The sequence below is a fragment of the Choloepus didactylus genome, chromosome X (assembly GCF_015220235.1).
Source record: "Choloepus didactylus isolate mChoDid1 chromosome X, mChoDid1.pri, whole genome shotgun sequence".
NCBI lineage: Eukaryota > Metazoa > Chordata > Mammalia > Pilosa > Megalonychidae > Choloepus > Choloepus didactylus.
Window position 1 is genome coordinate 142,965,595 of NC_051334.1, and position 23,016 is coordinate 142,988,610.

Consider the following 23,016-nt stretch of genomic DNA (forward strand, 5'->3'; position numbering starts at 1 on the left):
GCACAGACCACTGGATCCAGCTTTCACAGTGACAGTTTCATTCTTCTTCAGATCAAAACCTTCTGTGGGTTGGTTTCACGTAGGCAAATAAAGGTAAGTCCAGGCACTCAAAATCTTAAGGGCAAGAACTGGTCCTTGGCACATATTACTTAACACAGCATACTATCATAAAAACCTACTGTCCTAGAAGAATATGGGCCTTTTTTTACTGCTGTTTTCTGAAAATTAAAACTGCTTTGATTAGGCCCTTATAGGAACATGGGGAGGGGCAAAGAAGGGACAATTACCTGGTCAGGACTTAAACCAAAAGCTGGAGGATTATCTAAGCTGCATGTTTAGCCTGGAATTGGGGTGAGGTGGGAGGAAATAGTTATCTCAACTGGGTTAAGCTCTGGTTAAGTTTCACAGATGTGAGCTCAAGTAATTCCTATCACTCTACCAGCTGAAAGAGTAAGGAGCACATAGAAGGGTACTCTTTATCTCCTTCTTGGAATGACTACAATTTACAATGAAGACTGGAGAACAGACGTGCACAGATAAGAGCCAGGAAGTAAAATTGGTTTTCAGAGCCCTGTAGTTCTGGCCCATTTGAACATTCTTGGCAAACCTTTGGCAATCCAATAGCCCCTGTAAGGTTCAAGTCCCCAAATGATAAACAAGAATAAGTTCAAAGAAATAAAATGGAGATCCCTTAAATTCACAGAAAGACCTTAGGCAAACAATAAAAATGGTGCCCTCAAACCCATGCCTTCTTGCTTATGGGTTAGTTTGATTATTGAACATTTTATGGAAGGAAATCTTTTCCAGAACTAAATTTTTAAACATTTGGTAGGCTGGAGTTTTCCCTGTAAAAGTTACTGGCCTTTTTTGTTTATAATTTCTTCCCAGGCATCTTCATCTGTCTAGTTCTCATTACTTATTCTCCCTGACGAATACATTTTTAAGCTCTCTTTTTTACAACTATTTTCTCATTTTGGTTTTGTAAAAGCACAACTGAAACACTGTAGTCTTCAATGGAGATTTCCAATCTGGGCCAATTCCTGCTCCTCTTCAATGTTATATCAAGTCTAGCCATTCATCTAAAGGGATAAATTCATTAAAAAACAAAAACAAAAATGAAAAATCTCTCCATCAAAGTTGATCTCCTCACCTTTCAGCCTCTTCCTCTTCTCTCTTCTTTTCTTTTTTCCTTTCTTCCTCCAGCTCTTGTAATTTTAGCCTTTCCTGATTTCTCTTTCTTATAGCTCCTTCACTGAAGTGTTTGGTTGTATCAAACATAACCTGCCCCAAAACAATTCAAAATTTCACTAGAAAAATTTACCAGTTGACTAGGTATGTCCCAAGTCAGAGAGATAAAATGAAGATGGTACATGTCAATTCAAAATCAAATGAATTAAAAATGTCTTCTCTAGACAGTTGTATAAAAATGTAGCTTATGAGGGGTGACAATGGGATTGGGAAAGCCATAAGGACCACACTCCACTTTGTCTAGTTTATGGATGGATGAGTAGAAAAATAGGGGAAGGAAACAAACAGACAAAGGTACCCAGTGTTCTTTTTTACTTCAATTGCTCTTTTTCACTCTAATTATTATTCTTGTTATTCTTGTGTGTGTGCTAATGAAGGTGTCAGGGATTGATTTGGGTGATGAATGTACAACTATGTAATGGTACTGTGAACAATCGAAAGTACGATTTGTTTTGTATGACTGCGTGGTATATGAATATATCTCAATAAAATGAAGATTTAAAAAAAAAAAAAAAAAAAAAAAAGACATAATGCTGAGCAAAATAAGCCAGGCACAAAAAGAGAGATATTGTATGTTACCACTAATGTGAATTCTGTGAAAAATGTACAATGTTTTTTACTGTAGAATGTAGGGGACCTAGAGATACCAATTAGTGGAGGGGGAATGATAATCTAATAAGAACAGATAAACTATGGAGGGTAATCTCAATGTTATGGGAATGCTCAGGAATGATTATGGTTTGTAAACTTTCTTGGATATAGTAAGATCATGTTGGAAGCAATAGAGTTATTTTAGGTTTTTTTTTTCTCTTATTCCTTTGTTTTCTTAGGGGTTGTTAATTTTCTTGGGGTATGGTAGGAACATGTTGGAAGCAATGTAGTTATTTTAGATTATTTGTTTTTCTTACTCCTCTGTTTGGACATGGTTTATTAATTTTCTTGGGGTATGGTAGGAACATATTGGAAGCAAAGTAGTTATTTTAGGTTATTTGTTTTCCTTAATCCATTGCTTTGTTTGAAATGTTGTGGGGTTTTTTTGGTTGTTGTTTGCCTGTTTGTTTTTAATTTTTTGATAAACAAAGTTAAAAAATTGAAAAAAAATCAGTAGAAAAATGGGAGTAAAAACTAAATGACAAATAGGGTGGGATGGGGGGATGGTTTGGGTATTCTCTTTTCACTTTTATTTTTTATTCTTATTCTGATTCTTTCTGATGTAAGGAAAATGTTCAGAAATAGATTGTGGTGATGAACGCATAACTATATGATCATACTGTGAACAGTTGATTGTATACCATGGATGACTGTATGGTTTATGAATATATTTCAATAAAACTGAATTAAAAAAAAAAAAATGTCTTCTCTGCATCCAAGTACCTATATTGTTCTGCTGCTTCTCAGTCACCTGCCAAACAGTACCCATGGGCTCCAGGATTTTCTTTGGCAGAACTCTTGAGGAGCTCAATTTACATATAGTCATAGTGCTGTTACAGGCTCTGGCTCTGAGAGATGTGAGTACATTACCTTGGTTTCTTATAACATCAACTGAGTTAATGTATTTTTTAAACCAACAGAGACAAATATAGTCATAAAGTGGGGGACATGTGGGGGACGAGGATGGGAGTACCAAAATACAAAAAGAGTGACCAAATAAGATACAAGATTTGACTAGCGTGATTATTAAATTACTTTTCAAATCTCAAAATAAAGTGAAAGATTGGGATATTCACATAGATTTGCTTAAAAAATAAAAAGAAGTAGCTATTTAACATGCATGGGAATGATAAACAACAAATTCATGATCATCGTTACCTTTGAGGAAGGTGAATGTGACTGAGGATGAGCTTATGGGTGAGGGAGGGTCTCCCACCCTACTGGTAAGGTTTTATTTTTTAAGCTGGGCCATGGTATCAGTATGGAAATTATTCTATCTTTTGTCTGACTGACAAAAGCTCATAATTTAAAAATATATATTTTAGCATAATTCGTTTTACACATAATACATACACACATGGAAACACACACACACTCATACACTGGAAGCTACTTAAGCTAGAAGTCCAAATTCATACTAAAGACTGATTTAGAGGGAAAAGAGGGTTTAGCTGCATCTTTTCTACTGCTGGATTAAGACTTCAAGATGGAGATGGCCAAAGCATTCAGACATAAATGAAGTGACATGACTGGATAGACAGGTTGATTTTGAAAGTAAAGGATCCAAGTTTGTTGGGCTTATGTTTTAGTAATTTATCTGACAGACATCCTGAAAACATGAGTTGTGACCTCAAGAGTAAAGAAGGAGTAAACTACTCTCCTTGTGGTTTCAAACTACGTGTATCCCTCCCTTTCAGCAACTTGTCAAATATAATGAGCATAGGAGATCATTCCATAGGGAGCATGAAGGATCCTTTAATATCCTCAAGAAGTTTCAGGGAAATATTTAACAGGTGGAGTAACAAGGGCTATAAGAGACAGTTTTACCCATTTTCTGGTTCTCCCTCCCTGGCTAGATTAGGACCTTTATCCACATATGAGACAGATTATGTTGCTGGTAATACTATCCACTTTCCAAAGGCAACAAATTAGTGCTGGTATTTTTCTCACTTCAACCACATTTGTAGAACACTTACTCTGGGTAGGGTCCAGTCCTAGGTGTTGTGGGAAATACAGACATATTCCTTTCCTTCAAGTTGCTTATAATACAGGAGGGAAGTTAATTCATGCATATCAATAGCTATAATACAGTGGAGAATGTTAAGAGTGATAAAGGATAAGTAAGGACAAATTGCTTGGGGAATGCAGAGATCTGAAGGGGCAGCTTTTCATGAAGCTAGTGGCCTTGGAGGATGGACAGGATTTCAACACCTGGAAATTTGTGTAGTACGGAGATTCCAGGGGAAGAAATATCAGGTGTAAAGAAAGACACAGATAAGAGAAAGCCTGGGAAGTATTTGGAGACCAGTGAGTAATTCCACTTAACTGGGGCCTAAAGTGTGGGAAAGGGAGGTTGGGAGGAGAAACTTCTACAGGTAGTTTGAGGTCAGATTGTGGAGGGCCGTAAATGCTCTGCTAAGGAGTTTTGACTTTACTCTATAAGCAATCTTCCCAGCAGTACTATTTTCCCCAAAAAAGTGTTTCCCTTTTCTTAGTTCTTGAAATCTGTCTTTCAAAAAATGTCTTCTCCTATCTACCAAGCCATACTCCAGGTGTCAAAATCTGAAACCTGTGTGTCCAATGCTTTAACAAGAAAAGTTCTAAATGAGGAAACCCAAGCTACATTAACCAAGAGCCACACTTCAGAAACAGAAAACATAAGAGCTCAAGATGGTTATTAATATCTTGCTAGTTCTTATGCAGTAAATAAAGATCATTCATATATCCACATTATTCATGGGTGTTGGAACAGAATGGAAAGAATGATTTCAAGTTTATTGCATGACCTCTGACCCTAAAAAGAGTCACATGGGCCATGACCCCAAGAGTAAAGAGGGAGTAAACTGCTCTCCTTGTTTCAAACTGTGCATATCTGTTGCTCTCAGAAATTCATCTAATATAATAAGCACAGGAGACAGTTATATAGGGGCCATGAAGAATCCTTTAATGCCCTCAAGAAGTTGGGGCAGAGGCCCAGATTATGACAACCATAACTTAAAAACCATAGCTGGCAGCATGCCTGATAGTAGAAGAATGAGAATTCAAAGCAGGGTTTTTTTCTTCCTAAACATCCACTTATTGATGGCAACACAAATCCTTCCATTAGCTATTAATCAGAGCCTAGTGTGAGCCAAAGAAATTTATTCTAAATGCTTCCTTCCAGATTTTACTCAGAACAACCTGAACAGTAGAAAATAAAAGCAACTCTGGCCACTTCTTACCTTAATGTTACATGCCAGAGCTTTCCCATCATCTCCTTTAAGCATCAGCTTCTTTCCTCGAAGGGACTCCATGGCTTTTACAAAGTCAGTTGACTCTTGGTACTGTATAAAGGCCTCGAAGGTCTGCAAGCCAAAGCTAAAGCCCCCAAGGCTCCCACCAGTCATCACTTCTCTGTAGGGGTCAAGCATAGGGATATCCACATTCTTGATCTTCCCAAAACTTTCAAAGACCACCCGAAGTATCTCTTCACATGGCTTCTCCCCACTGGAACCTTTAGGTGCAAACCATTTACAGGGCAAGCCTTCAAAATATATGGAATCTGGGCTCTTATCATGATCCTGCTCTTCAGCCCCATCACTCCATGAGGCCTCCTTTTCCTTGGGAAAATGTTCCCACTCTCCCTGGGCATCTGTGGCCACTACTTTTAAGTCTGTTTTCAAACCGTTTAGCTTGATGATCTTCCCATGTAACTTTGCCTTCAGGATCTGAACCAAACTTTGGGTTTCAGCCTCACCCTCAAATCGGATGAAGTCCTTAGTACTCTTAGAGAGCCGAACTGTGGTGAACTGATCAGGGCAAATCAGGCTCTTCAGCTGGTCCAGAACTTCCCAGTTGGAGAAGGGCCTCACAGGTTCTGTACTCTCTGGGAGCAATACATTGATCATCAATTTTGCTATGGGCTTGAGGTAGAGGTGCTGAGCTGCACACAGCTCTGTTGCCTCAGAGTTATCATATACCACTGTGACAGTCATGGTGGCCTTGGGATTCCTTAGAGGGTAAAAGAGAAAAATATGATGCAGATGGAGGAAAACACAGATTTGGATCTTGAAATGGCATTAGCATTGCTGGGCCTTGCTGTCAAAATTGATAAGAGAAAAGTATCCTAGAGGTAAAATTAAAATATCTTCCATTTGCTTGATGTGTTTTAGAGTTTCCAAGAGTATCTATAAACTCTGCCTCAGTTTCCCAACCATAAAATAGAATAACAGGATTTGGGGGAAGATAAAATGAGCAAGTACATGTGAAATCCTTAGAACAGTGCCTGACATACAAGAAGTTCTCATTAAACATAACCTATGAATATTATTATTAGTGGTAACAGTATTATTTCATGAAGCAACCTGTGTGTAGGTATTTTCATCTTGCTTGACAGTTGGGGAAATTCAGATACATTTCCCCTTGCTGTACAGTTGGAAAAATTGTTCATACATTGAGACACTGAGATTCCAAATCTCCAATCATTTGTACAACAGATCTAATCTGTAAATTCCCACAAAAACCTGCTGGGAGTGGTACAGAAACAGGGCAAGAGTAAAATATATGTTGCACATTCATGAACATGCACCCAACTGGTAGTTCTAACCCATGCACCTGATTTATGCCACTTCCTTTGTTCAGGTTGGTTTCCAAGTCTTACATGAATTTCTCTACTCTTTTACTTCCAATGTATTGACTTTAACTAAATTGGACTCTAAGTTCAAGAGAGGAGGAGACAGTCTTTCCTATTGAGTGACAAAGCAAGTCTGCCCTCTACTTTGAAACTGGAAAAACCCGATCCAAAAACATGAGTACTTGCTGGCACTCTGTATTAACATAACAAACTCTTTTAAGCTATCCCAAGGTGAATAAGATCACTAATGCTGGGAAATAGGGATATCTACTACTATTTCCTTACTTCAAATAGTACTTCCCACAGAAGGATGTTGTTTTTTTCCTAAATGTGGATTTACTCAGAGTTTGTAATACCTGAGTTGCCAATTATTATCAACTTCAGGGAGATTTATGCGCAAACACATATAGCTAGGTGATGGAAATTCTAACACGAAATTTACTACTACTTCAAAAGTACAGAATTCTTTAATAACTGCCCCTGAAGGATAAGACAAGTTAACATACGTTTAGAAGACAAGGGTTGTATAGATAGATTTTAAAAAGGTCGTCAAAATTAGTATTTACATAAATAAGAGCCAACACTAAGTTCCTTTAGGGGGGAAATAAATTTGATATTAAATAAAGATATACTGAACCACCAAGTTTATTTACTGTCAATAGGTATTTATTTATACAACCTAACTTAAGGCAACAGCTTTTAAAAAACATTCCAGAAAGAAATACACCCAAAATAGAGTTAGCAACTTCAAGTAATCAGGTTGTCAAACTCTCCCTTTATTCCAGTGATACCGCCTTTGTTTCAAACATTTTAGAATGCTTGGATTGATTTCAAAGCCTGGGATCAATTATTTTAAACAGCCTTAACTGAAGTCAATTTCTAAATTCTTTCTCATTGATTTGATATTTAGAAATCATAAAACATTATTTAGACTCAGGAATGTTGAATAAAATGGATGACTATAAAAAACGAACTGATATCCTTAATTAGCTTATAACCCTCTTTCAAAGAAAATTCTAAGAGAGGCTTTACTTATTTTTAAAATTAGTTGGCACATCATTGGGATGGGTATAGAGTTTTGAAAGATGACAACTTTGAAGGACAGCATTCACTCAAATGTTGTGGCAGAATGATGGCAAAACTGACCGTGATCCTCCACCCCTCCCTCTATCCACAACCTTTGCAATGTGACTTTGAGCTATTCCTATCAAGAAATAGTCTACTTTTCCCCAGCCCTTAAATATGGGCTGACCTCTTGACTTGTTTTGGCCAATAGAATGTGGCAGATGTAACAGTGTGACAGCTTTAAGCCTAGTTCTCAAGTGGCCTTCCCTTTCTTTGAACCCTCCTACACCATGAGAACAAACCTGGGCTTGCTAGCTGGAGGAGAAGAGGCCACATAAAGAAGAGCCTATTTATCACAGATGAGCCATCCTAGGCCAGTTAACCCAAGGCAACCCACCAACTGACCACTGACACATGAGCTAGCCCAGCCAAGACCAGGAGAAGCCAGCTGACCTACAGACTTACAGGTCTATAAGTCTGTAGACCTATATATTTGTATATAGCCCTGCTGACCTCTAGACTTATAAGAAATAACAAACGGTTGTTGTTTAAGCCATTAAGTTTTGGGATGGTCTGTATATAGCAATAGCTAACTAATATGAACATTTAGATTTTAATTAGTTTCAAGATATACAGTTCCAGTCAATAGTTTTTTTTACAAAAATAAAGTTGTAAAAACAAATTCCTTAGAGAATTTGTGAAATAAAGAAAAAACAGGCACCTTCATATCTTACTAGAGATAATGTAAACTAGCTGCATCTTTTTTCCAAAATAATCTGGCAAAGCAAACCAAGAATCATAGAAAAAAAGTTCATCCCCTTTGATACAGTAATCTGCTCCAGAAACTTTTTAAGATTAAATATTTGCCTCATATCCTTCACAAACAACTGACATTTTTTGGTGATTTTTACTCAATAAAATGAGTTTCTATATTTTAGCCATATTTCTCTGCTTTCTTAAACTGTCAAATTCGGAGAGAAATGAGTAAAACACAAATATTTTATAGTATTTGATGAATTGTATTTTTGACATTAAAAAAAAAGAAACCTGGCTATCACTTCCATCTCACACTGAAGCAAAAACAAGCAATAAATTCTAAAATAGGGGTCACAACTTAGATGACTACAGTGGACAGCAAGATTGTATCAGTGAGCAGATAATACTATGCAGAGACTGGGGAACTGTACAATACATAATCAGTCTAAATGGGTGGTTGCTACTCAGCTCCAGCTGCCATGGTGAAAGGAGGGCCTAGGGTGGCCAGATACCACTATTATTCAAAAGAAACCAGAAATCTAGGTCTTACATGAAATCTGAATTTAATGTTGATAATCAATTCAAAAAAATTTTCACACACACTAAAAAAACCTGGCCACCTTTAAAATCCCTACAACTCAAATTCCTGTTTCCTAACAACAAAAATATCAACAGAGACATTTCTTCTTTTCATAACTTCCTCAGTTGTTTATAGGCTTTAGATCTTAAAATCAAATGTTTATGAATATTTAATCTGAAAATACTCTCCCAGAATAGAGAGATAATTTTCAAATCTTATTTTTAGAAATTAGTGGGGGAAGCTTCTGTGGAAGATGGCATAGTAGGGAGCTCCAGGACTCATTCCTCCCCAAAACAGCTAGTAAGCAGGCAGAAACTATCTGAAACAATTGTTCTGGGGCTTTTGAGGACAGAAGAACACTATATGGCAACCAGGGAAATACAGAAGGAAACGTTAAGAAACTGTGGTAAAGAACTGTGAATAACTCTGCAGTGGCTGCTGGCACCCATCCCCCACTCTTGAGGCAGGCTGCCTTGGGGTCTACTCCCTGGCTAACTGCTGCAAACAGAAAGAGACATTAAAATCCTTTTCCCCAGAAATGGGGGGAGGTGCTGGTGGGGCATGGCCAAACACTGATCATGGCTTTTGTTTAGCAGATTCTAAATTTGGTACACTAATCAAAGATGTTCAAACAAATCTAAATCAATTCAAGAAGATGAAGGAAAATATGGCTGAAGAGATAAAGTATATTAAAATAACATGGGGTGAGCATGAAGAAGAATTTGAAAGTATAAAAAGAAACATAATAGAAATTATTGGATTGAAAGTCACAATAGAAGAGATTAAAATACACAGGAGAGATAACAGCATCAGATATGAACAGGCAGAAGAAAGAATCAGTGAACCTGAAGACAAGACAATCGAAATCTTACAGACAGAAGAACAGAGAAAAAAAATGGAAAAAAATCAGCAGGGTCTCAGGGATTTAACTGGCATCAAGAAGCATGCAAATAAATGTGTCATGGATGTCCCAGAAGGAGAAGAGAAGGGAAAAGGGGCAGGAAGACTATTTGAGGAAACAATGGCCATAAATTTCCCAACTCTTATGAAACACACACACACATACATAAATATATATCCAAGAAGCACAACATACTCCAAACAGAATAAATCCTAAGAGACCTACTCTGAGAAACATACTAATCAGAATGTCAAATGTCAAAGATAAAGATAAAGAGAGAATTTTGAAAGCAGTAAGAGAGAAGCAATTCATCACATACAAGGGATGCTCAATAAGACAAAGTGTTGATTCCTCAGGAGAAACCATGGAGTCAAGAAGGCAGTGGTATGATATATTTAGGGTGCTAAAAGAGAAAAACTGCCAACCAAGAATTCTTCACCCAGCAAAACTGCCCTTCAAAAATGAAAGGGAGGGGACTTCTGGGAAGATGGCAAAATAGTATATGCAGAACTCACTCCTCCACCATAAAACAATGAGAGAACAGGCAGAAAACTGACCAAAGCAGCAATTCCAGAGTCTGGGTAACCACAGAAGGACCTCTGCATTATATAAGGAAGACCTGGATGGAAAAGCAGAGAAACCATGACTGAGAAATTAGGGTGTATGTACTCAAACACGAGCACCCCTAAAATCCCTTGCAGCACAATGGCTGAATCAGACAAATGAAAAGCAGCACACCCATACTTCAGAGAGGGAGAGGAGGCATTCCTCTCAGTCCCACAACCTAGTGTTCCTGTGTGAGAACTTGAGTCAGTAGACTCATTTTATCTACCTACAGAGACCCTGCTGCAGTGCCAGTACCCACCCCTCATCCCTGATGCAGGCTTCTGTGGGCACCTGGACTTGGGGGAGTCTGGGAAGCCCTCATCTCAGGAGGGGAGGGGGACACAGAGCAGAGCTGAACTGACAATTGGCCAGCAAGAGGGACACTCTGGGTCCTGCTGCCTCAATCCTTTCTATACAGGGGCTCAGGGTGCTCACAACATTCATGAGCAGAGAGATGGGGTTGAAGCAGCTGCACTGCAATGCAAAGCACCCTCCCTCCACCCCCAAGGCAGTCTTGCTGGTCGGCGAAAAGCAGAGCACTCCTGGACCAGCTGCTGGCTGGTGAAGTTGAACCTCTCAGTCCCACAGCCTGGAGTATTTCCACACAGGAGTCTGGGAATCACCAGACCCATCGTACCTATAAGCCAGAGTCCTTGCCATGGTGCACAGTGCCCATCCCCACCCCAGGAGTCGGAGGCTTCCAGCACACCTGGGGGTCTGCAGCCTTGACTGGTTTGTTGTCTGGTCACAGTCAGGGACAGGCAGGGTTGTGGTGAAAGGTGGTCCAAGAGCGCCATCTGCTGGGAAGACTGGGAAAGTGCAGTCTGACAAGCTGCTTCTCTGCCCAGCCTCAAACAGACTTCTGAAAAGAGCTGTAACCCCTGAGTTAAGCCCTGGCCTTGCTTTGGCTGGGAATTATTGACAAACCAAGTGCCAAAGGGGACCTTCAATGCAAACCCAAGCAAAACCAAAATTATTAGAAGAGTGAGGGAAACCAACTTTCAAAATAACTTTATCAAGCTAATCAAATGCCAATAAACCAGCAAATAATCACAAACCACATGAAGAAGCAAGAATATATGGCCAAGCCAAATGATCAAATTAAAAAGCCAATGACATGGAATTTGGAACAATTAATCAAGGATGTTCAAACAAATCTCCTAAATAACTTCAATGAGTTGGCTAAAGAGATAAAGAATATCAAAAAGACACTAGAAGAGCATAAAGAAGAATTTGAAAGAATAAATAGAAAAACAGCAGATCTTACAGAAATGAAAGACACTGTAGATCAAATTAAAAATACACTAGAGACATGCAACAACAGATATGAGGAGGCAGAAGAAAAAATAAGTGAACTAGAGTACAACACAATTGAATGCAAATGAACAAAAGAACAAATGGTGAAAAAAAAACTGAACTGAAGCTCAGGGAAATGACGGACAATATGAAGTGCACGAATATAAGAATAACTGGTGTCCCAGAAGGAGGAGAGAAGAGTAAAGGGGTAGGAAGAATATTTGAGACATAGTTGGGGAAAAATTCCCAATGCCTGTAAATGACATACATATGCAAATCAAAGAAGCCCAATAAACTACAAATAGAATAAATCCAAATAAACCAACTCCAAGATATATACTAATCAGACAGTCAAATGCTGAAGAGAAGGAGAAAGTCCTGAAAGCAGCAAGAGAAAAGCAATTCACCACATACAAGGGACACCACATAAGAGTAGGTACTGACTACTCAGTAGCACCACAGAGGCGAGAAGCCAGTGGTATGACATATTTAAGATTCTGAAAGGGAAAAATTGCCAGCCAAGAATTATTTATCCAGGAAAGCTCTCCTTCAAAATTGAGGGAGAATTTAAAATTTTCACAGACAAACAAGTGCTGAGAGAATTTGTTAATAAGAGACATGCCATACAAGAAATACTAAAGGGAGTTTTGTCAGCTTAAAAAAAAAAGACAGGATAGAAACACTTGGAGGAGAGTATAGAAATGGTGATTAACAGTAAGGACAACTAAAAGGATAAAAAGAGAGAAAAATATTATATGTGACAAATACAAGCCAAGGGATAAAATGGTTGAAGTAAGGACAGCTTTTATAGTAATAATATTGAATGTTAATGAATTAAACTCCCCAATAAAAACACACAGATTGGAAGAATGGATAAAAATGCATGATCCATCTATATGCTGTTTACAAGAGACTCATGTTACACCCAAAGATACAAATAGGTTGTAAGCGAAAGGATGGAAAAAGATGTTCCACACAAGCAATAAGCAAAAAAAAAAAAAAAAAAAAAAAAAAAAAAAAAAAAGCCAGAGCAGCTATATTAAGAGAGATGAAACAGACTTTAAATGCAAGAATGTTATAAGAGACAAGTAAGTCACTACATATTAATAAAAGTGGTAATTTGCCAAGAAGAAATAGCAAATGTTTATGCACCCAATCAAGGAGCTCCAAAGCTCCAAAGTACATGAGGCAAACACTGGCAAAACTGAAGGGAGCAGTAGACATTTCTACATTAAAATCAGCGACTTCAAAAATGAAGGGTAGGGTGGCATAGAGAGGAGTGGAAGCTAGTTTGTCCCCTGGAACAACTAATAAACAGCCAGGAACAACAAGAAAATAATCTGGAATAACTGCAGGGGGACAAATGTGACCATCCACTCATCATACACCAACCTGAATTGGGAGGAATGCCCGAAATCACAGCATAAAATCTGTAAGTAAAAACCACGGATCTGATCCAGGAGCCCCCTCCCCCCACGGCTGGAACTGCAAAGCCTTGAGGTGCTAGAGAGCAGCACTCTCTGAGCAAGCAAATATAGCTCAGCTGAGCGCCAACTGGGGTTTTAATTAGCACACACTCAATACAAGCTACGAATCCCCAACAAGCAGACAGAGGCTTTTGACGACTGACCTTGGAGAGCTAGAGGACCTCTCTGGGAGGGAAGGGAAGTGCAGAGAGCTGGGTGCTTTCTCTAGCTGATGGGTGAAACTGAGTGGGGCCAAACTGACCCTGAAAGGGGTCTTTCTGTCCCTTTCTCAGCTCAGTAGAGACAGCCTCAGCCATTTTCAATTCCCAGCGCTCTGACCCAGACAAGGGTGGAGATACCAGAGTAAGAGTCTATTCAAATGCTAATGACCTCTCCCCAGGGATCTATCTTCCCTAAGAGAAAAGAGGCAGTGCCAAACTCTACTACCCACCTTCCATTCATAACCAGACCCCAGAGCCTGGGGGAAAACAGCAACAGGCCACACCTCCTTACACCAGTTGGCTGACAGGCGTCACCTGCTGAGCAGAAAAGCACAGTGACTTGAGGCCTCACAGGTTGCATCATTCTTCTAAGACACCCTCAGGGAGACCTGAAACTATTGCCTCTTTCCAAGACCTGAGCCCCTTCTGGTCTGGGAAAACCTGATTGGGGTAACCAAGGAAATCAGATGCCTAGACAACAGAAAATGACAACTTACATTAAGAAAAATGAAGTTATGGCCCAGTCAAAGGAACAAACTTACACTTCAGTTGAGATACAGGAATTTAAACAACTAGTGCTGGATTAATTCAAAAAGTTTAGGGAAGATATGGCAAAAGAGATGAAGCATATAATGAAAACACTGGACGTACATAAGGTAGAAATTGAAAGTTCAAAAAACAACTGACAGAAGCTATGGAAATGAAAGGCACAGCACACGAGATGAAGAACACAATGGAGACATACAACAGCAGATCTCAAGAGGCAGAGGAAAACACTCAGAAGGTGGAGAACAAGGCACCTGAAAGCCTACACACAAAAGAACAGATAGAGAAAAGAATGGAAAAATATGAACAACGTCTCCGGGAACTTAAGGACAAAGTGAAATGCAGGAATGTACATGTCATGGGTGTCCCAGAAGGAGAAGAGAAGGGAAAAGGGGCAGAAGCAATAATAGAGGAAAAAATCAATGAAAATTTCCCATCTCTTATGAACGACATAAAATTTACAGATCCAAGAAGCGCAGCATACCCCAAACAGAATAGATCCAAATAGGCCTACGCCAAGACACTTAATAATCCGATTATCAAACATCAAAGATAAAAAGAGAATCCTGAAAGCAGCAAGAGAAAAGCAATCCATCACATACAAAGGAAGCTTGTTAAGACTGTGCAGATTTCTCAATAGAAACTGTGGAGGCAAGAAAGAAGTGGGGTGATATATTTAAGATACTGAAAGAGAAAAACCACCAACCAAGAATCCTATATCCGGCAAAACTGTCCTTCAAATATGAGGGAGAGTTAAAATATTCTCTGACAAACAAAGAATGACAGAGTTTGTGAACAAGATATGTGCTCTACAGGGAATACTAAAGGAAGCACTGCAGACAGAAAGGAAAAGACAGAAGTGAGAGGTTTGGAACACAATTTTGGGAGATAGTAGCACAGCAATGTAAGTACACTGAACAAAGATGACTGTGAGTATGGTTGAAAGAGGAAGGTTAAGAGCATGTGGGACACCAGAAGGAAAGAGGAAAAATAAAGACTGGGACTGTATAACTCAGTGAAACCTAGGGTGCTCAATGATTGTGATAAAAGGTACAAATATGTTTTACATGAGGTATAACAAATGAATGTCAACATTGCAAGGTGTTAAAAATAGGGTGGGATTGGGGGGAAAATAAAATCAATACAAACTAGAGACTACAGTTAACAGAAACATTGTATTATGCTTCCTTTAATGTAACAAAGGCAATATACCAAAGCTAAATGCCTATAAGAGGGGGACATAGGGGTAGGGTATGGGACTCTTGGCATTGGTGATGTTGTCTGACTCTTTATTCTACTTAGTTTAATGCTATCTTTCCTTTTGTTGCTTCCTAGCTGTCATGTTTTTTGTTTTTGTTTTTGTTTTTTCCTTTTTTTCCTCTCTTTTCTTTTTTTCTTTTTCTCCTGTCTCTCCACATTCTTTGATTCTTCCTCCTTCTTTGTGGAAGAAATGGAGATGTCCTTATACAGATAGTGGTGACGGTGGCGAATAAATAAATATGTCACTATACAGGGAACCATAGATTGTTTATTTAGGATGGAATGTATGGTGTGTGAACAAAACCGTCTTAAAAAAATGAGTTGATGAAGAAACCTTCAGGGCACTATATTGAGTGAAATAAGGCAGACACGTAAGGACAAATATTGCATGGTCTCACTGATATGAACTCATTATAATATGTAAACTCATAGACATGAAATGTAAGTTATCAGGATATAGAATAAGGCTAAAGAATGGGGAGCAGTTGCTTATTATGAGCAGAATGTTCAACTAGGGTGAACTTAAACGTTTGGAAATGGACAGGGGTGATGGTAGCATTGTGAGAATAACTAACAGTGCTGAAAGGTGTGTGAACGTGGTGGAAAGGGGAAGCTCAGAGTCACGCATGTCACCAGAAGGAAAGTTGGAGGTTAAAAGATGGGAATGTATAAAACAGTGAATCTTGTGGTGGACAATGTCCGTGATTAACTAATTAAATATTAGAAATCTCTCTCATGAACTAGAACAAATGTATGACACTATAACTACAAGTTAATAATAGAGGGGCATATAGGAAAAAAAATATATACCTATTGCAAACTATATACTACAGTTAGTAGTATTTTAACATTCTTTCATCAACAGTAACAAATGTACTATACCAATACTATGAATCAATAATGGAGGGGGGGTTAGGGGTATCAGAGGATTTGAGCTTCCTTTTTTTTGCGTGTCTTTATTTCTTTTCTGGAGTAATGAAAATGTTCTAAAAATTGAAAAAAAATAACTGGTGATGGATGCATGAAGGATGTATGATGGTACCATGGGCAAGTGATTGTACACTTTGGATCTTTGGATAATTGTATGGTATGTGAACAATCCCAATTAAAAAAGGAAAAAATGATGGGGAGTTTAAAATATTCACAGATGAACAGAAACTGAGAGAGGGTGTCAACAAGAGATCTTCCCTATAAGAAATACTAAAGGGAGTTCTGCAGGCTGAAAGGACTAGACAGGAGAGAGAGGATTGGAGCAGAGTGTAGAAATGAAGATTATCAGTAAGGGTAACTAAAGGGGTAAAAAGAGAGATAAAAACAAGATATGACATATAAAAACCAAAGGATAAAATGGTTGAAGTAAATACTGCCTTTACAGTAATAACACTGAATGTTAGTGGATTAAACACCCCAATCAAAAGACACAGATTGGCAGAATTGATTTAAAAAAATATGATCCAACTGTATGCTGTCTACATGAGACATATCTTAGAACGAAAGACACAAATAGGTTAAAAATGAAAGGTCAGAAAAAGAAATTCCATGCAAAGAGTAAGCAAAGAAAAGCTGGGGTAGCTATATTAATATTGGACAAAATAAACTTTAAATGCAAAACTGTTATAAGAGACAAAGAAGGACACTAGATATTAATGAAAGGGGCAATCCACCAAGAAGAAATAACAACCATAAATTTTTATGCACCTAATCAAAGTGCCCCAAAATACATGAGGTAAATACTGGCATAACTGAAGGGAGAAATAGACATTTCTACAATAATAGTTGGAGACTTCAATACACCACTATCATCAATAGATGGAACATCTATATAGAGGATCACTAAGAAAACAGAAAAGTTGAATAATATGATAAATGAACTGGACCTAACAGACATATACAGAACATTGCACCCAAAACAGCAGGATATACATTTTTCTCAAGTGTGCAGGGATCATTCTCCAGGATAGAATGCATGCTGGGTCACAAAACAAGTCTCAATAAATTTAAAAAGATTGAAATTATACAAAGCCCTTTCTCTGACCACAATGGAATGAAGCTGGAAATCAATAAAAGGTAGAAAACTGTAAAAATAACAAATACATGGAAGCTAAACAACACACTCTTAACCAATCTGTGGGTCAAAGAAGTAATAGCAAGAGAAATCAGTAAATAAAATGAAAAGGAGATCACAACATATCAAAACTTATGGAATACATCAAAGTTAGTGCTGAGAGGGAAATTTATAGCCCTAATGCCTACATTAAAAAGGAAGAAAAATCTCGGTATGTACCTGGAAGATCTGAAAGCAGTGACACGAACAGATATCTGCACACCAATGTTCATAGCAGCATTATTCACAATTGCCAAGAGATGGAAACAACCCAAATGTCCTTCAACAGATTAGTGGATAAATAAAATGTGGTATATACACACGATGGAATACCATGAGGCAGTAAGAAGGAACGATGTTGTGAAACATGACAACATGGATGAACCTTGAAGACATAATGCTGAGCGAAATAAGCCAGGCAGAAAAAGAGAAATATTATATGCTACCACTAATGTGAACATTGAAAAATGTAAAACAAATGGTTTATAATGTACAATGTAGGGGAACTAGTGATAGAGGGCAATTAAGGAAGGGAGAATGATAACCCAATAAGAACAGATAAGCTATCTTGGGTAAATTTAATGTTCTGGGAATGCCCAGGAATGACTATGGTCTGTTAATTTCTTATGGGTATGGTAGGAACAAGTTCACAGAAATGTTGCTATATTAGGTTATTTTCTTGGGGTAGAGTAGGAACATGCTGGAAGTAAAGTAGTTATCTTAGGTTAGTTGTCTTTTTCTTACTCCCTTGTTATGGTTTGTTTGAAATGTTCTTTTTTAAATTGTATGTTTTTTTATTATTTTTTTATATAGTTGATTAAAAAAAGTTAATTTAAAAAAATGAAAAAAATATGCAAAGCCCCCTTGAGGAGCTGGTGGAGAATGCAGGGGTATTGGGCTTCCCCACCTCGATGGTTGCTGATGTGCTCACAGACATACAGGACTGGTGGTCTGATGGGCTGAGCCCTCTATCACGGGACTTGCCCTTGGGAAGACTGTTACTGCAAAGGAGAGGCTATGCCTCCCTATAATTGTGTCTAAGAGCCTCCTCCCGAATACCTCTTTGTTGCTCAGATGTGGCCCTCTCTCTCTAGCTAAGCCAACTTGGCAGGGGAAATCACTGCCCTCCCCCCTATGTGGGATCTGACACCCAGAGGAGTGAATCTCCGTGGCAACATGGAATAAGACTCCCGAAAAGGAATCTAGACCCAGCATCATGGGATGGAGAGCATCTTCCTGACCAAAAGGGGGATGTGAAAGGAAATGAAATAAGCTTCAGTGGCAGAGAGATTCCAAAAGGAGCCGAGAGGTCACTCTGGTGGGTACTCTTACTCACAATATAGACATCCCTTTTTAGGTTCTAATGAATTGGAATAGCTAGCAGTAAATACCTGAAACTATCAAACTACAACTCAGAACCCATTAATCTTGAAGATGATTGTATAAAAATGTAGCTTATGAGGGGTGACAATGTGAGTGGGAAAGACATATGGACCACACTCCCCTTTGTCTAGTTTATGGATGGATGAGTAGAAAAATGGGGGAGGGGAAAAAACAAACAAACAAACAAACAAAAAAGGCACCCAATGTTCTTTTTTACTTTAATTGCTCTTTTTCACTTTAATTTTTATTCTTATTATTTGTGTGTGTGTGGTAATGAAAATGTCAAAAATTAATTTTGGTGATGAATGCACAACTATATAATGGTACTGTAAACAATTGAATGTATGCTTTGTTTTACATGACTGCATGGTACGTGAATATATCTCAATAAAATGAATTTAAAAAAAAAAGGAAGAAAAAGCTAAAATCAGAGACCTAACTGCATATTTGGAGGAACAAGAAAAAGAACAGCAAATTAATCCCAAAGCAAGCAGAAGGAAAGAAATAACGAAGATTAGAGCAGAAATAAATGAAATCAAGAATAAAAAACAATATAATATTAACAAAACCAAAAATTGGTTCTTTGAAAAGTTCAATAAAATTGACAAACCCTTATCTAGACTGACAACGAAAAAAAAAAGAGAAAAGATGCAAATAAATTTAATCAGAAATGAGAAGGGGCATTACTATTGATACCACAGAAATAAAAAGGATCACAAGAAGATACTATGAACAACTATATGCTACCAAATTACACAACTTAGATGGAATGTACAAATTTCTAGAAACATACGAACAACCTATGCTGGCTCTACAAGAAATAGAAGACCTCAACGGAACTCTTACAAGCAAAGAGATTGTATCATTTATCAAAATCACCCCAACAAAGAAAAGCCCAGGAACAGATGGCTTCATAGGTGAATTCTTCCAATCATTCCAAGAAGAATTAACACCAATCCTGTTCAAACTCTTCCAAAACATTGAACAGGAGGGAACACTACCTAACTCATTCTATGAGGACAACATCACCCTCATACCCAAGCCAGATAAAGATACTACACATAAAGAAAATTACAGACCAATTTCTATAATGAATACAGATGCACACTATTTCAAGGTGTTAATACTAGGGTGGCACATTCCCATGAGCAATGAATGAGTGTTCCTATTTCTCCATATCCTCTCCAACACTTGTGGTTTTCTGTTTTTTTTTAAAATAGTGGCCATGCTAGTAAGTGTGAAATGATATCTCATTGTGGTTTTGATTCGCATTTCCCTAATAGCAGTGATGTTGAGCATCATTTCATGTACTTTTTAGCAATTTGTATCTTCTCTTTGGAAAACTGTCTATTCAAGTCTTTTGCCCACTTTTTTTGTGCTCCCAAAACCCCTAGTGAGTACAGACCAGAACCAGACACTCAGGTGGTAGTGGTAGGCTACTTTGGACAAAGTTGGGGGGTTTGTGGCTTACTGGACACAGCTAAAAGGGAACAGGACTCCCTAGAGTAATGAAAATGTTCTAAAATTGATTGTGATGATGAATGCACAACTCAGTGATTATACTAAAAGTCATTTTAGATTATACACTTTGGATGGATTCGATGGTATGTGACTATAACTCAATAAAACTGCTTTAAATAAATTAAAGGTAAAAATATATATATAACGACCTAGTTTGTACCAACTAGTAGGCTTTTTACAAATGCCATGTTCTCAGTGATAGAGCAATGTCATTAGCGACTTTTGTCAGATCAGTAAAAATTAAACCGGCAGAGGGCATGGCACATAGGTACACAATTATTAATTCCCTTTGTGATGCTTCTTCTTTATAGGAGACCTCAAGCCAAAAAAATGAAGAATGGGGATGGGGGAGGGGCAGGAAGAAGAGAAGAATAGGGAGAGAAACAGTGAGACAGAGAAAGAGAAAGGAAGAAAGTGGTAAATCAGTGCCTACTAACATGGAAGGATGCTCGTGACACTTTTGTGAGGAAAAAGTAAAAAGCAAGTTGCAGAACAATAATGTGCAATATGATCCTTTTTTAAAAAAGGTAACATAATAAGGTAATAAAAGTAATATAAACACACACACACATCTCCACATATAAAGTCTGGAAAGAGGTACATCAAATTGTTAACAGTGTCTGCCCTTGGAAATGAATTGGGAATGTAGGAGACAAATGGACTTTCCACTTTTACTTTGCACATGTTTTATTGCTTCAATTTTAAATGTTTAGAAGTATGTGTTATTTTATATTAACATTTTTAATTTAAATGATAACAAACTATCAAAAGGAAGCAATGCACAACTGCTGACAGTTACAACATTAAAACAATGGCAACTCTCCACCTCCACCACACAAAGACACCTCTCTATCTGCCATCACTGCAAATGCCTAACCTGAATCCATAATCAAAGTTTGTATGGATCATTACTGAAGCCTGGGAGATTAGAACAGGACTTTGAATAACAAATGAGTGCCTGGCAACTTTAATGCTAGCTATCCCATAGGTTACAGAATTTATCATTTTTTTAAAAAGTGCTTTATTGACATATAATTGACAGACAATAAACTACACGTTTGAAGTGTACATTTTAATGTGCTGACATACGTACACACCCATGAAACCATCACCACAATCAAGATAGTGAACATATCCATCATATCCAAAAGTTTCCTCCTGCCCCTTTGTAAACCCTACTCTCCCCCCCCTTCCAAGAAACCACTGATCTGGCTGCAGAACTTTCAAATCATCACTGATTTACTTCACGACATACAAAAACAGTCAGATGTTTATGGAAAATATTCACAGCTACATCTAATACTCAACTTTAACAGGTAACTTTCCTCCTAGCTAACCCAGAATACTTTCTCAACTCTAAGCTCAAATGTACCAATCCTTGGATCTACTCTGCTCTTGAAAATGGGTCTTAAAAAGGTTTGTGTTTTCCCCCTCCACACAATCCCTATTTTTAACTAAACCAAATAAACATATTTAAAACTATAACCTCAGAACAGTTAGAATCATTGAAATCAAGTTATTGGGCTATTAAGTTAAAAATTGATTTTTTAGAACAACCTAATTTGCCCTCTAATTCCCTTTTAGTAAGCCTGTACTTCAATTGGCAGTAATGGTAAAATTAATTAACAACTCCCTCATCATTTTCCCCAATCACTGTCAGATGCATAGATTAGTTTCTTCAACAAAAGTTTGTTAAGAGCCTAGTATAAACCAAGCCTGCATGGCAAGGAATGCCATGATTATGACCTCCATAACTTATCAAAAATCGAATTTTAACAAATATTTTAAACTATTCCCATGTTCTATTATGCTTCACCACAACCACACCCCCCAACTTTCTTTTAGTCTTGTGATTAAAAGCAACACTGCTCAGATGACTTATTCTTTAACACCTATACAGAAGCAAATGAGAGCCCCTCTAACCTTAAAAAATATTCAATATTTACACAGTGCGCATACCAGCTGTATCTTGTGCACATAACTTTATTAAAGCATTCCACTCAGTATGTTCCCAACACCTAAGCATTTCTAAGAGTAGATTTTTAGAGAAAATGGCTTTTTTCTCTAGTCATCTTCCTTGCTTCTTACCTAGTAGCAAAGCTGGCCAAATAAGAGTAGAATCAGAGAAAAGAGAAAACGAAATGGGCCTGAGAGGTTCTCAGAAGCCTAAAACAGTTCTTTTTACCTGTGGTGAAAACTCCATAAATTGTACACTGTCTGCATCACCCCAATAATTTCTCTCACTTCTAAAGAAGATACCAGGGAGATTCATCTGAATCAGAAACATAACTTTAAAAGCATTTGAGTCATAAGCAAAGTATCCATCCCCTCATTCTTTCTCACTCTTCTTGCACTCATGAATATTTGCTTTTAGAGTGCTAGCAAGGCCATTTGAATGAGGCAAACTTTTTAATAACAGTGGAAAAAACAGGACCATCTGCACAATTCAACATCCTCTTTCAAAGTAGTTCTTTAGCTGCCTTTATTTTTTCTTTGAACCTTAATTTTGAAAGCACATACGATGTATAAAATTATACCAATATCTTTATGGAAGTCAGCAGGGCAGCCAAATTTTACTTGGGTCAAATCAACCAAAGCAATTTATAATTTTCTGGCTAGTAAAAAAATCCCAGTAAGTCTTAACCAAATAGAAATATCCCCCAGCTCTTCACTCAAGATGGCATGGATGAATGTTCATGTGTTCTGACACATCATTAACCCAAACAACATTTTTAAAACTGAAACTGACCATATGCTCTGATGTTGAATAATTTAAAAATCACATCATTAAAATACGCAG

General features: G+C 37.8%; 1 protein-coding gene across 2 annotated transcripts in view; it reads right to left on the reverse strand.

Moving 5' to 3' along the window:
* Window positions 1-23,016, reverse strand: part of LOC119523592 (A-kinase anchor protein 17B) — a 35,841-nt gene that overhangs the window by 6,621 nt on the left and 6,204 nt on the right. For both annotated transcript variants that reach the window (XM_037822407.1, XM_037822406.1), the window contains exons 5-6: window positions 5,121-5,889; window positions 1,151-1,281 (exon numbers count right to left, since the gene is read on the reverse strand). In XM_037822407.1, the coding sequence (XP_037678335.1) occupies window positions 1,151-1,281; window positions 5,121-5,873 (884 nt within the window). In that variant the 5' untranslated portion in view covers window positions 5,874-5,889. The remainder of the gene's footprint in view (window positions 1-1,150; window positions 1,282-5,120; window positions 5,890-23,016) is intronic.